The sequence below is a fragment of the Chiloscyllium plagiosum genome, chromosome 11 (genome assembly GCF_004010195.1).
Source record: "Chiloscyllium plagiosum isolate BGI_BamShark_2017 chromosome 11, ASM401019v2, whole genome shotgun sequence".
NCBI lineage: Eukaryota > Metazoa > Chordata > Chondrichthyes > Orectolobiformes > Hemiscylliidae > Chiloscyllium > Chiloscyllium plagiosum.
Window position 1 is genome coordinate 5,662,514 of NC_057720.1, and position 14,368 is coordinate 5,676,881.

At 44.1% G+C, this 14,368-nt stretch overlaps 1 protein-coding gene across 8 annotated transcripts in view; it reads left to right on the plus strand.

Annotated features, from left to right (window-relative positions):
- Positions 1–14,368, plus strand: part of ttll7 (tubulin tyrosine ligase-like family, member 7) — a 307,243-nt gene that overhangs the window by 205,208 nt on the left and 87,667 nt on the right. For 7 of the 8 annotated variants that reach the window (XM_043698632.1, XM_043698631.1, XM_043698627.1 and 4 more), the window contains 5 exons: positions 4,931–5,078; positions 5,169–5,242; positions 5,964–6,099; positions 10,801–10,887; positions 12,495–12,663. In XM_043698632.1, coding sequence (XP_043554567.1) covers positions 4,931–5,078; positions 5,169–5,242; positions 5,964–6,099; positions 10,801–10,887; positions 12,495–12,663 — 614 coding nt within the window. The remainder of the gene's footprint in view (positions 1–4,930; positions 5,079–5,168; positions 5,243–5,963; positions 6,100–10,800; positions 10,888–12,494; positions 12,664–14,368) is intronic. The other variant, XM_043698635.1, reaches the window with a different exon arrangement.

Below are 14,368 nucleotides of genomic sequence, written 5' to 3' on the forward strand. Positions count from 1 at the left end.
ATCAGCTTCCCATATCCCAATGTGTCAACTTCTAAACTAATCCCTGTTTGTAAACCCCTCCCTGATATTACCTTTCCCTCCTTCCTGTAGTCATCCATCCCACTTCAACTGCTCCCTTCTCCTGACGCTGAATGGAGAAAATCCTTTTCTTTTCCTCAGCAATGGCCTTTTCAATAACCCTGATCCAGTTTCTTCCACCAGTTCAAAGATGTGCAGGTTAGGTGAATTGACCATGCTAAATTTCTCAGAGTCCAGGGATATGCAGTCTAGGTGGGTTAGTCGTGGGAATTGCAGTGTGACAGGGATGGGATAGAGGAGTTGGGTCTGGGTGGGAAGCTCTTCAGAAGGTTGATGTGGACACGATGGGCCAAATGTCCTCCTTCTACACTGTAGGGATTCTACAGTGGTCTGCATTTGTTCAACATTTTTTTTTTCTCCCTCTGTCCTATTAGAACCCACCTTTTAGTCAAGATTATGGCCCCCTCCCGTTTGATCCGCCATATTTTTGTCAGCTGTGATCCCTGAACCACAAGATTCCTGATTGAAGACCTAGTTCTGGGAGAAAGTCCGAATTGACATTTCAGTGCAGAGCTGTGGGAGTGCTGCACTGTCAGAGCTGCTGTGTTTAGGATGAGATTGAATAGCTGAAGCCCCTTTTTCCCACTTGGCGTGATGTAGCACAAATGTGAGGAGCTGAGGAATTTTCTCTGGGGCCCCTCAAAAACATAATTTAAAAAATTAGAGTTAGTGTCACTTATAGATGGGGGATTAAAAAGGCACTTGACACACTTGCCTTCATTGCACAATCCTATGAGTACAGTATCGGAGTTGGGGCTTCATGTTGAGACTGTGCAGGATGTTGGTGAGGCCTCTTCTGGAACACTGTGTCCTGTTCTAGTAGCCCAGTTATAGGAAGGATATTACCAAGCTGGAGAGGGTTCAGAAATGCTTTACCAGGATGTTGCTGGGTATGGAAGGTTTGAGTTATAAAGAAAGATTAGATAGGCTGGGGCTTTTTTTCAGGCAAAAGTGAGGACTGCAGATGTTAGAAACCAGAGTTTAGCTCAGAGTGGTGCACAGCAGGTCAGACAGCATCCGAGGAGCAGGAAAATTGACGTTTCGGGCAACTGCCCTTCATCAGGAATAGAAGCAGGGAGCCTCCAGGGTGGAGAGATATAAAGAAAAAAGGTTAGGTGAATTGGCCATGCTAAATTGTCCATAGTGTTCAGGGATGCATAAGTTAGGTGCATTAGTCTGGGATAAATGTTGGGGAATGGGTCTGGGTAGGTTACTCTTTGGAGGGTCAGTGTAGACTTGTTGGGTCTAATGGCCTGTTTCTACAGTGTTGGGATTCTAAACAAAAGATTCAGAACTCACCATTTTAAATTCATTAGATTAAAATCAGAATTGTTTTCTTGATGTTGGGATTCTAATTTTTTTCATTCATGACGTATTTCCCAACATTCTCATAATTGACCACACTGCTTAAGGCAGAAAAAGATTTCACCTTATGTCTCAAACTGTTCACCTCTTGTTATTTTAAGTTTATAGTTCAGCAAAACTGAGGACTAGTGGGCATCTGTTTAAGGTTAGAGGGGAGGAGTGGATAGGTGGGAAGGGAGATTGGCAGGTAGGACAGGTCATGGGGACAGTGCTGAGCTGGAAGATTGGAACTGGGGTGAGGTTGGGGAAGGGGAAATGAGGAAACTGGTGAAATCCACATTGATGCCCTGGGGTTGAAGTGTTCTGAGGCAGAAGATGAGGTGTTCTGCCTCACCGGGTGGTGAGGGAGTGGAGGTGGAGGAGGCCCAGGACCTGCATGTCCTCGGCAGAGTGGGAGGGGGAGTTGAAATGTTGGGCCACAGGGCGGTGGGGTTGATTGGTGCTTTTTTCACTGGAGCATAAGAGGTTCAGAGGTGACCTGATAGAAGTTTATAAAATAATGGTAGGTATAGGTGGAGTTATTGGTAGTTGTCTTTTCCCTAAGATGGGCAATTTCAAGATTGGGGGGCACATTTTTAAGGTGAGAGGGGAGAGGTTTAGAAAAGACATAAGAGGCAAATTTTTTTACACAGAGGGTGGTGCATGTGCAGAATGAATTTCCTGAGGAAGTGGTGGATGCGGGTATAATTACAACATTTAAAAAACATTTAGATTGATACATGACTAAGAAAGGTTTGGAGGGATATGGGTCAGAACAGGCAAGTGGGATTTGTTGACTTTGGTATTATGTTCGGCATGGACAGGTTGGACGTTTTGTGAATGGCCAGTTTCCAGGATTCGTCACTTACATGAAGTGATGCATGTTCCATGCGTTTGAACAACTGTACATCTCGTGGTATGGTGTTGCCCCTGCATGTACTTGTATTGTAAGGGATCACTGTGCCATATCACGGTCCTCATATGGATCCTGGCCTGTGGGGAATGCAAACTGTGAGCTATGGCTATCATATTTTGGACCCAACTTTAATTTTGTAAAATTTTTCACTACCAGCCAAAGCCAGAAACTTGATCTTGGGGGTACACATTTGGAAAATGTATCCACAAAACATAGGAGCTGAAGTAGGCCATTCAGCCCATTGAGTCTGCTCTGCTGTTCAATGAGATCATGGCTGATCTGCTCATCCTGAACTCCACTTTCCTGCCTTTATCCTATAATGCTTACTTCACTTACTGATTGCACATCTGTCTTCTTCAGCCTTGAATGTACTACCTTGACAGCTCTCTGTGGTAAAGAATTTCACGGATTTACCAGCCTCTGAGAGAAAACTTTATAGAGTCATATAGCATGGAACCAGACCCTTCGGTCCAAATCGTCCATTCCAACCAGGTTTCACAAACTAAACTAGTACTATTCACCAGCACTTGGCTCATATCCCTCTAAACCTTTTTTATTCTGTACCTGCCCAAATGTCTTTTAAAAATTGTAACTGGACCTGCATCTACCACTTCCTCTGGCAGTTTATTCCACACATGAACCACCATCTCTGTCCCTCAGGCCTCTTTAAAACCTTTCTCCTCTCACCTTAAAATTATGCCCCCTAGTTTTGAACACTCCTACCCTTAGGTAAATACCTTGGGTATTCACCTTATCTATGCCCCTCATAATTTTTCAACCTCTATAAGGTCATCTCTCAACCTCCTACACTCCAGTGAAAAAGTCCCAGCCCATCTAGCCTCTTCTTATAACTCAAACCTTGCAGTCCCAGCAATATCCTTGTAAATCTTTTCTGAACTCACTCCAGCTTAATAATATCCTTCCTGTAGCAAGGAGACTTGAACTATATATTGTACTCTAGAAGGGCCTCACCAGTTTCCTGTACAATCTCAACATGACATCCCAGCTCCTCAGATGTCATTGCTCAAAGGTCTGAGCAATGAAGGCAAGCCTGCTGAATGCCTTTGTAACCACCCTGTTTACCCATGATGCAACTTTCAAAGAATTATGTACCTGAATCCCGAGGTCTCTCCGTTTGACAACACTACCCAGGGCCCTCCTATTACCTGTACAAGTCCTGCCCATAACTGAATCCAGTCGCACTTCTCATGTTGAAAGTGCAACAGTGCATGAACATTAGATGAAGACAAGATTATGCTCAGCTCCAATGCCCATTTCTAGAACATAGATCATAGAACATTACAGCATAGCACAGGCCCTTCGGCCCTCAATATTGCATTGGCCTGTGAAACCAGTCTGAAGCCCATAAACCTACACTATTCCTTTATCATCCATATGTTTATTCAATTACCATTTAAATGCCCTTAAAGTTGCCGAGTCTACTACTGTTGCAGGAGGTGCATTCCAAGCCCCTACTACTCTGAGTAAAGAAACTACCTTTGACATCCTATATCTATCACACCTCAAATTAAAGCTATGTCCCCTCGTGCTCGCCAACACCATCTTCTCTTCAAGACATTGACTAAATTCTGAACATGGGGCTGATCGGGAGAAATGGTGATTTGTCTTTTTTTGAATTGTACCACGCACATGTTTTAGATTAGATTCCCTACAGTGTGGAAACAGGCCCTTCGGCCCAACAACCCCACACCAACCCTCTGAAGAGTAACCCACCCAGACCCATTCCCCTACATTTATCCCTGACTAATGGACCTAACACTATGGGCAGTTTAGCATGGCCCATCCACCTAACCTGCACATCTTTGGATTGTGGAAGGAAATGCACACAGACACAGGGAGAACGTGCAAACTCCACACTGTCAGTCACCTGAGGTGGGAATTGAACCTGGGTCCCTGGCACTGTGAGGCAGCAGTGCTAACTATTGAGCCACTTGAGAGCACCTTTTCTTCCTGTGCTAATTTTCTCCAGTGTCCCCCTGCCTGACCCAAGGGTGCGAAACTAATTGTGAATGATTTATCAGCATCTTGACCAACACCGGGTAAATCCTTCATGGGTCAAGGAATTAACTTCTGTTTTCCCAGGACTGCAGTTGCGGCTCCCCAGCTCCTCAAACTGTCGGTGGAAATTCATTAAGTGGTTGTCAAGAATGTTTCACATTGCAGATGTCTTTGAACTTGGGAAATCTTTGGCATGCATCATTGTTTGTGAGACGTGATGAATGAGGCTAGATTAAAAAGACTTCCCAGTTGAGTACATAGTCATTGTCACTTATTAATTCCACCTTATACAGCAAAAGGCTCCTCTGGCACCAGTTAAGAGCAAGTGTTGCGTTAATGACAGTTGGAACGGATGCATCATGCATCCTTTGCAGTCCATTCTGCAGAAGAACTTGAAACGTTCCTCTCACTCCACAGATGCTGCCAGACCTGCTAAGTTTCTTCAGCACTTTCTGTTTCCAATACAGTCTTTTGACTGCTTGGCTGGCAAAATGATGGGTTTTGGTGGATGGTGAAGATGATGGATGACTTGCTTTCATGTGTTTATCAGCTGGTGTTGTTTGTCTGTTTCAGCACCAGTGACAGGAGGAAGAATCTGGTTCAGCAGAAAGCTGAGGCTCAAAGGAGGCTGTACGGGCAAGGGTCAGTGAAGCGACTGTCTGCTGGCTCCTCAGAGTGGGAGAGACAGCGCCACTCACTGGAGAGGAGGAGAGAGGAGCTGGTAAGCTGCCACTTGCTATGCAGTTGGAAATCCTGTTGTCTATCTGTTTGCATACTCAACTCTCACTTCTTTCTCCCGCTCTGCACGCAGAAGGAGAGGCTTGCGCAAGTCCGCAAGCAGATTTCAAGAGAAGAGCATGAAAATCAAAATTTGGGTAACTACAGGTAAAAAGAAAAATAAGACTCTACACTATAGGCGCATCAAGGCATTACACTCCAGTACAACAGGATCAGGTTGGCTCACAAATGCTGATGAGATTTGGTTTTCAGTTATCTCTGTCCAGCAGTAAAGAAGCTTATGGACAACAATGACACCACTGGGAAGAGTGCTGTGTTCGGGGGTTAGTTAACTCAGTTGGCCAGGCAGCTGGTTTGCAATGCAAAATGATGCCAACAGCGTGTGTTCAATTCCACACCGGCTGAAATCCCCAAGAAGGCCTTTCCTTCCTTCCCAACCTCACCCTTCACTCCAGGTGACCCTCAGATTAAACTCGCCACCAGTTGTCCCTCTAATGAAACTGGGCCTATAGTAACATTGCCTGATCTTAGCTTGTGTGAAACCTAATTTCCATCCTGTTTGACTATGTCCAAAATTGGGAGATTTATCTTGTTAAGAGGTACTATATGTTAAAAGAAGAGAAAAAATATTAATATTTGCAGGGGTCCCACAGGGCCATCTTGGAGTGGCCCCAGCCCAGATGACTCAAACCATTGGGAAATATTTAGGGTTATGGGGAGCAGTTGGGTGAGTGGGGCTAATTGGATTGCTCTAGTAAAGAGCTACTAGAAGCACTATAGGCTGAGTGGCCTTCTTCTGTATTGTCTCAAGTTGTAATTCTACCTTTCTAAGTATAAGTGATCCATGTTTTCTCCTGTGTGAACCCAGGCGGATCTACCCTCCCGATGATAAGCAGTTGCTGGAAAAGTACGAGAGCCTCATATGTATTGCCTTCCAGACCTTCCTTGCAGGAAGAGCAGCCTCACTGCAGAAGGAACTCAGCAACCCACTGAATCACATGAAGGTATTGATCGTGAGATCCATCACATTAGGGCATGAGAAGACAGCGTTGAGGGGTGAACTGCAAATTATGAGAGACTTCAATTGGGTAGCTATGGAAATGATCCAATATGGGTGAATCCAAACTAACAGCCATAACTGTACAATGGTCACCAAATAAGAAATTCAAGAGAAAGTTACAGAACATTCTTTACTGAATTTCCTATTTAGTTTATTCCTGGCTGTCTGGTTTTTGAGGGTCTTGTCCTGGTCTCACCCATAAGTGGAAACATCTTCTCTATGTTTACCATGTCAAACTTTGTCATAATCCTGTTTACCCTTTGGTCCTGTCCTTTCTCAAGCCTGTTCAATCTTTCCTGATTAGCGGGTCCTCTTTGATCTGGTACCAACCTTGTGAATAGTGTTTGCACATTCTTCAGTGCTTAAACCTCTTTCTTTAGCACATACAGGCCAAAACTCTCTGACATGCTCCAGTGTGGTTCATGAAATATTTCTTCTTTTCATTATTTTTTATCAAGAGTTATGGAGTAAAGGGCAAGAAAGTGGATGTGAGGAATGTTGGATCAGCTATGATCCTGTTGGATGGTGGGGTAGGCTTGAGGAGCTGAATAGCCTACTCCTGTTCCTATTTCTTATGGTCATATGGACTTTCATTCAATTCCTTTGGTAGTAGGGGAAGAGGAGGGCTTTCATTTGAGGTGAAAACTGATAAACATGCTAATCTTAATTGCAATATGCCTGGGATATCAACTTCCTTGGCTCTCAGTCTTGAAATTTCTCCTGTGATTTGTTCATGGGATGTGGGTATCACAGGCTGGGTCAGCATTTAATACTCATCCCTAGTTGCAACTTGAGAAGGTGGAGGTGAGCTGCCTTCTTGAACCACTGCAGTCCATGTAGTGTTGGTAGACCTACAATGCCCTTAGGGAGGGAATTCCAGGATTTTGACCCAGTGACACTGAAGGAGTGGCAACATTTTTCCAAGCCAGGATGGTAAGTGGCTTGTAGGGGAACTTGCTCGTGGTGGTGTTCCCTTGTATCTGCTGCTCTTGTCCTTCCAAGATGTTGAAAATTTGGAAGGTTCTGCTGAAGGAGTCTTTGTGAGTCTCTGCACTGCATCTTGAAGATAATATGCACTGGATTCTAGGCTGATGTCACTGTGTTGGACTGATCTCTTTACCAGTCCAGCAAGACAAGGAATGATGAGGAGATCCCTTGAGGGACTAAATCACTGTGGCTGCAGTTGGATTTCCCTCTTGCTGATGAAATGCCACAGAGAGTATTGGCCTGTAACCGTCTTGCTTTCAGACAGATACACACTAGGTCACTGAGTATGAGACACGCACTCATCTTGCAGAAAAGAACCTTTCACAGTAAAAACAAATACTGCCTTTGAGTAGCTTTGTCACATTAATTTTTATTAGAGATGCAATCAAAAAATAAATGCAAAGAGGACTAATAGAGAGAAGAAACCTGACAGCTATTAGAGTTTGTTTTATAAATCTGCGAGGTCTGTAATGTGTGCAAACACAATGAGTGTGGAAGGCAATTTGAAGGCTGCTTTCGACAATGGTATTTTTTTTCAGCCTCGTCGTAAGTTAATTGAAGAATGTGACAAGAAAGATCTTATCTCCTTGGTAAATGATGCATGTTATAGTCAAGGTTCAAAGACCAACAACATATAATGGGAGTGAGGTATGAGGCAAGATGATGGGACATATTGTGTACAGTTTGAATAGATGCTTAAGGAGCCAGTGATGAACACATTGGAACGAACGATTCAATTGTATGCAGAATGCTGCTTTGTGAATGGTTATGTTCGATCTGATTTAATTTAATGGTCAGACTCAGGTCAATGATGAGTATAGATAAAGTTGGAAGAGCTTTCTAAAAGTGATATCCAGTGAGGACTAGCTACATAACAAAATTGATGTGGAGGTGCTGGTGTTGGGATGGACAAAGTCAGAAGTCACACGACACCAGGTTATAGTCCAGCAGGGTTATTTTAAATTACAAGCTTCTCGAGCACTACTCCTTCATCTGGTGAAGTTAGCTGACAAAAGAGCAGCGCTCTGAAAGCTTGTGATTTCAAATGAATCTGTTGGACTGTAACCTGATGTAGTGTGACTTCTGACTTTTACAAAAGAAAAATACAGATATGAAGGTGTTGCACAAATTTCAGAGATTTTACTTTTTCCACAGTAAGTGTAAAATCATGTTGCTTGGTAAGGGCTGTGGTCAGTCAGAGAGAAATTTACAGCACAAAAAAAAGGCCCTTTGGCCTATCTTGTTGTCACCAGTCAAAAATATCCACCTATCTATTCTAATCCCATTTTCTAGCACTTGGCTGTGATCAGGTTGCTGATGGAACACCAGTCCTTAGCCTCTGCTTGACTGGGCTCTTTATCTCTTGATTGTAGTTTGTCCTGCTGGTGATGATGTCAGTGCCAGGAACTGGGTTCAATTCCAGTCTCGAGTGACTGTCTGTGTGGAGTTTGCACATTCTCCCCGTGTCTGCGTGGGTTTCCTCCTGGTGCTCCAGTTTCCTCCCACAGTCCAAAGATGTGCAGGTTAGGTCGATTGGCCATGGGAAATTGCCCATACTGTCCAAGGATGTGCAGGCTAGCTGGGTTAGCCATGGGAAATGCAGGCTTACAGGGATTGGATAGGGGTTGGGTCTGGTATGGATGCTGTTCAGAGAGTCGGTGAGAACTCGATGGGCCGAATAGCCTGCTTCTACACTGTAGGATTCTCGGATTCTATAGTGTGTGCCGAACAGATCCTTATTTTACACACTGTTCTTAGTGTCTCTGTTCCACATGAGATAAAACATATTTTCAGTCCATTGGTTAGTCAGTCATTAACTTACTATCACTTCACAATGGCACTCTGAGTCTGGTTTGGGTCTTTGCTATTCAGGGGCTCCAGATTCTTACTTCTTTGTTGTTTATCCATCAACAGTGATCATGCGAATGGTGTTGGACAATTGGAAAAACACATTGGAGAGGCTCCACAAATGTCCCCACCCACAATGACGTGGGAGCCCAGCATAACAGTGCAACAGATAAGGCTGAAACATTTACAACAAGTGCCAAGTTGATGACCTACCTTGGCTTCCTCCAGTAGTTCTCAGCATCACAGATACAAGTCTTTAGCTATTTTGATTCTCTCCATGTGAAATTAAGAAATGGTTGGAGACTCTGCATACTGTAAAACCTTTGGGCCCTGATAACATTCCAGCTATAGTACTGAAGAGTTGTGCTCCAGAATTTGCCACTCTCCTAGCCAAACTTTTCCAGTACAGCCACAGCAATGGCATCTACTCAACATTGTGGAAAATTGCGCTGGTATGTCCTGTACCCAAAAATAGGACAAATCCAACCCGGCCAATTACTGTCCAATCAACTGACATTTGATCATCAGAAGAGTTATGGAGGGGGTCATCAAAGCAGCACTTACAAGGAATGACCTGCCTACTGATGCTGTGTTTGATTCAATGAGGGTCACTTGGCTCCTGATCTCGTGACAGCCTTGGGTCCAAACATAGACAGAAGTGCTGAATTGATGAGGTGATGTGAAAGTGACTACCCTCTAAATCAAGACCACATTTGACTAACTATGGCATCAAAGAGCCAGAGCAAAAATGAATCAATAGGAATTGAGAAGAAATATCTCTACTGAATTCCCATCATCAAATTCCTGGGACTTACCATTGTCCAAAAACTGAATGGATTCACCACATAAACACAGTGTGTACAAGAGCAGGTCAGAGGCTGGGAATCCTGCAGTGAGTAACTCACCTCCTGACTCCCCAAAGCCTGTCCACCATCTACAAGGCACAAGTCAGGAGTGTGATGGAATACTCCTCACTTGCCTGGATAGTATATTACATTCCTTCAGTGTCACTGGATCAGAATCCTGGAATTCCCTGCCTAAGGATATTGTGGGTCAATCTACAGAACATAGACTGCAGCGGTTCAAGAAAGCAGCTCACTTCCACCCTCTCAAGGGGCAACTGGGGACAGGCAATAAATGCTGGGCCAGCTGTTGACACCCGTATCATGTGAATTAAAATAAACACTAAACGGGAGATTAATATTTGACTAGACATGTAAATCATAACTGACTAAAAAATTAAGAATCTCCCTGGGATTAACCATATTCTAACAGCTTTTAAGCAAACAATCTTTATGTAGTCTGAACTTAGTCTTTATCATCAGTTTTTAACATGTCGTAACTCAGAGAGGATCGTGTCCAGTTGAACCTAACCAGTAGGCTTTAATAGCTGCCTTGAATACGGAGTACAACTTTAAGGATATAAAAACTAAATTTTAACAGTAATGTAATTAAAATAAACTCAATCCTGCAGTTTGGTCAGGAGGAGGAAAGAATATTTTTAAAATGCATCCATTAAATGTACATTTTAAACAGATCACACTTTTCCAGTCGCAATCACTTTTTGAATAGTCTGCAGAATGATGGGATGAAATGTGAGGGCTCTCACAACGGAGCGATGCTGAGGTTGAAATGGTGAGGTGTGGGGATGGGGTTGGGCTAGCCAATTTTGTCTCCTGTTGATCTTCTGTGTTATCAGAGATGGGCGCGATGACCAGGGTGATTTGGAAATGTTAAGAGGCAGGTCTGAGCATAGTTCCTTAAGGGGACTGACTTGACTGACTCAATGCTTGTTTTGATCTTTTTAAAGGAGGAAGACATCCTGGATCTCCTGGAGCAATGTGAAGTGGACGATGAGAAGCTCCTGGGGAAATCACCCCGTCAGAGGGGGCCAAAGGTATGGACTCAACTGAGGTGCAGCGACAGCAGGTGTTCAATCTAACAAGGCACCTTACAGCATGCTCAGGACAGTACAGTGGCTCAGTGGTTAGCCCTGCTGTCTCACAGTACTTGGGACCTGGGTTTGATTTCACCCTTGGGTGACTGCCCGTGTCTGTATGGGTTTCTTCTGGAGGCTCAGGTTTCCTTCCACACTCTAAAGATGTGCAGGCTAGGGTGAATTGGTCATGCTAAATTGCCCATAGTGTCCAGGGATATGCAGGCCAGGTGGGCTAGCCATGGGAAAATGTGGGGTCATGGGGATAGGGTGGGAAGAGTTGGCATTCAGAAGGTTGATACAGACCTGATGGGCCAAACGGCCTCTTTCTGCACTGATTCTGTGATTCAAATTGATGACCAATGGTTGGAGCACTAGAAGTAGAATTTTAATCTCACCTGAGGGGGATTTAGCAGCTGGACATGGGGCCATAAATACCATGAGTATCTTTTGGACAGCTCTTCCCAGCATAGGGGAGGCCAGGCCAAGCTACTGATGGATCATTGAAGCCCTTCATTGCTGAATTAGTGAGTGTCTAGGGCCCTCTTCCAACCACTCTCCCAACCCTATCCTCACTTCACAATTCTTCAGGTAGTGGGCAGTGCGTAGTTTGAAACCTGTCAGGTCCCACCCTGGGACTACTTGCAGAAGAATCCTTCCTTCACAGGCTCTGTGAGTTCATGAAAAGCCCCTTCCCAGTTTCTACTTTCCTCTCCTCCCCACTGCCTGAGTGGGATAAGGGCGTCACTGGCTAGGCCAGCATGAATTGCCCAGAGGGCAGTGAAGAGTCAACCACATTGCTGTGGGTCTGGAGTCACATGTAGACCAGACCAGATAAGGATGGTCGTTTCCTTCCCTAAAGGACATTAGTAAACCAGGTGGATTTTGCCAACAATCAACAATGGTCATCATTAGACTATTTTTTAAATGAATTCAAATTCTACCACCTGCCTTGGTGGGATTTCAACCCAGGTCCCCAGACATTACTTAAGTCTCTGGATAAACAACCGAGCCATTCCCTCTCCTGAACTTTCACCTCACCATTCAGTGTCGGCCATCTTTGTTGAGGATTGCCCAGAGGGAAAGAAAAACAGTAAAAGAAGTGCAAATGACATATACTGGTCTGTTTGTTTCTCCTACACCTCAGAATAATACTCCAGTATGACCAGTATGTTCACTCCCAAGTATTACCGTCTTCTTTTTCAACTGTGTCTTGTTTTCCGTCTGGGCAAGGACAATCCCAGCAGTAGCCAAAGCCCCCAATGGGCACTGCTGGAACTAAAGACATAACTCATTGACCGGTGGCTCTGTCAACCATGGGAATTGGGTGATGGAGATGCTGTTGGCCAGGCTGGTCTCCTCGCCCTGCTGGGGAAGTGTCTAATTGAGGTGACTGATTTGAACCCAGAAACCCAGGGAGCATGGAGGGTGGGCCGTATATCCAGTGACTCTCCCTGCTTGGTGTGCAACTGTGAGCCATGGCAATGAAGAGAAAAGTGGGTGTTTGACTATGTATGCATCAAGGAGCCTCTGTGATTAAAAGGGGCAATTCCTTTTGTGTCCTGCAGCAGCTATTCTCAATGCCTGAGACCACGGAACCGAACTCACGAAAATATGACGAGAGCAGCAGTAGCGGTAACAGCAGCTGCAGCTCAGACACCGATGAAGAGGAACTAAGAGATAAAAAATTTATGTATGTTCGAAAAGAAAGGAAGTATGAATCTCCAGAACGATCCAGTAAGTTTCCCAGTTTGCCCGTATTTACTGAGATCTTCCTGAAATAAACACTAGCTATGATGTAAGTTATAGAAAGCTCCCGTTGATGAAAGGAGAGGCACTTTGCCTATGTTTTTTCTCATCTTGCACTCATCAGGACAAATGCAAGAATGCCAAATTGCAAATGGTCGCAATAACCAATATGGGAGGAACAGGTGCTGATTCAGAAAGCCCACTCTGATTATTTTGGGCATTGCTTTGAAGAAAGCAATGAAGAAATATAGCCTGCCCCACCTCCCCCCTCCCCCCAACAAAATTATGGGTAATTCAAAAACAGGCGCAAGACTTGAACATATGCTTTTCATTTGCAGCTAACAGATGCCTGTGTGTGAATATGTGGCGTGTACCAAGTGGAAGTGAGCCATGTTACAAGTTTCACTGGTTATCTTAAATTGTTAGTGTGGTTATTAGCACTGATCAATCACGGAATAACATCTACCAATAGACATTTTGTTTGGGTTTCTCAGCTGACTTGGATGCTAACACGTATTCCAATGCCTGCACTGGACAGGGTCATTGACCATAGCACTGCTGCTTCATAGCGCCAGGGACCTGGGTTTGATTCTACCCTCGGGTAACTGTCTGTGTGGAGTTTACACATTCTCCCCGTGTCTGCATAGGTTACCTCTGGGTGCTCTGGTTTCCTCCCAGAATCCAAAGATATGCAGGTTAGGTGAATTGTTCATAGTGTTCAGGGCTGTGTAGGTTGGGTGCTTAGGTGTAAATGTAGGAGAACAGGACTGGGTAGGTTACCCTTTGGAGAGTTGGTGTGGACTTGTTAGACCAAATGGCTTGTTTCCACACTGCAGGGATTCTATAAGTTGTAACACAAATGAAGCCCCTTTGCAGTGACATTGCTGTTTTAATATAGGAATCCTTGGAGCCAATTTGCACACAGCTAGCTCCCACAAACAGCAATGTTGTCATGATCAGTAAAACTGTTTGTTTACAGCAAACAAAAGTAGAAATTGCTGGAGAACTGAAGAAGTCACTGGATTGGAAATGTTAACTCTGTTTTCTCTTCACAGATGCCAAATTTCTCCAACAATTTCTGCTGATGTTTGTTTCAGATCTCCACAGTTCTTTGTGTGTGATTTTTTTTTGTTATTGTTTCCTTTGTAATGTTGCTTGTGGGATTAGTATTGGCCTGGAAACCAAGGAGAGCTGCCCTACCCTTCTTTTGGATAACAGAATGACCAGAGATGACAGGACAGCCCTCATTTTAATGTTTCACTCATTCAGAGTCAGCACTGCCCCACAACCCCCAGTACCAACAATGCAGCACTCCTTCAGTACAGCAAACTGTCAGCCTGCACTGTTCACAAACAACGTTTTGATCACATACTAATATGTTAGATATTTGGAACACAAAGTCAAATTTTGAAACTTGGCAACACAATAAAGTTGATGGAGTGATAAAATAGTGAGAATGATACCAATCATTTGCAAGTTAATAGATTAACAGAATGGGCAGACATGTCAGATTGAATTTAACATAGATAAATGTGAGTTGAAACAAAAACAGAGGTTGCTGGAAAAGCTTAGCAGGTCTGGCAACATCTGTGGAGAGAAATCAGAGTTAATGTTTTGGGTCCAGTGACTCCTCCTCAGTGTGAGTTGGTACATTTTCATAAGAAAGGCAACACAGGCAGGAGCAGGTGTGAGG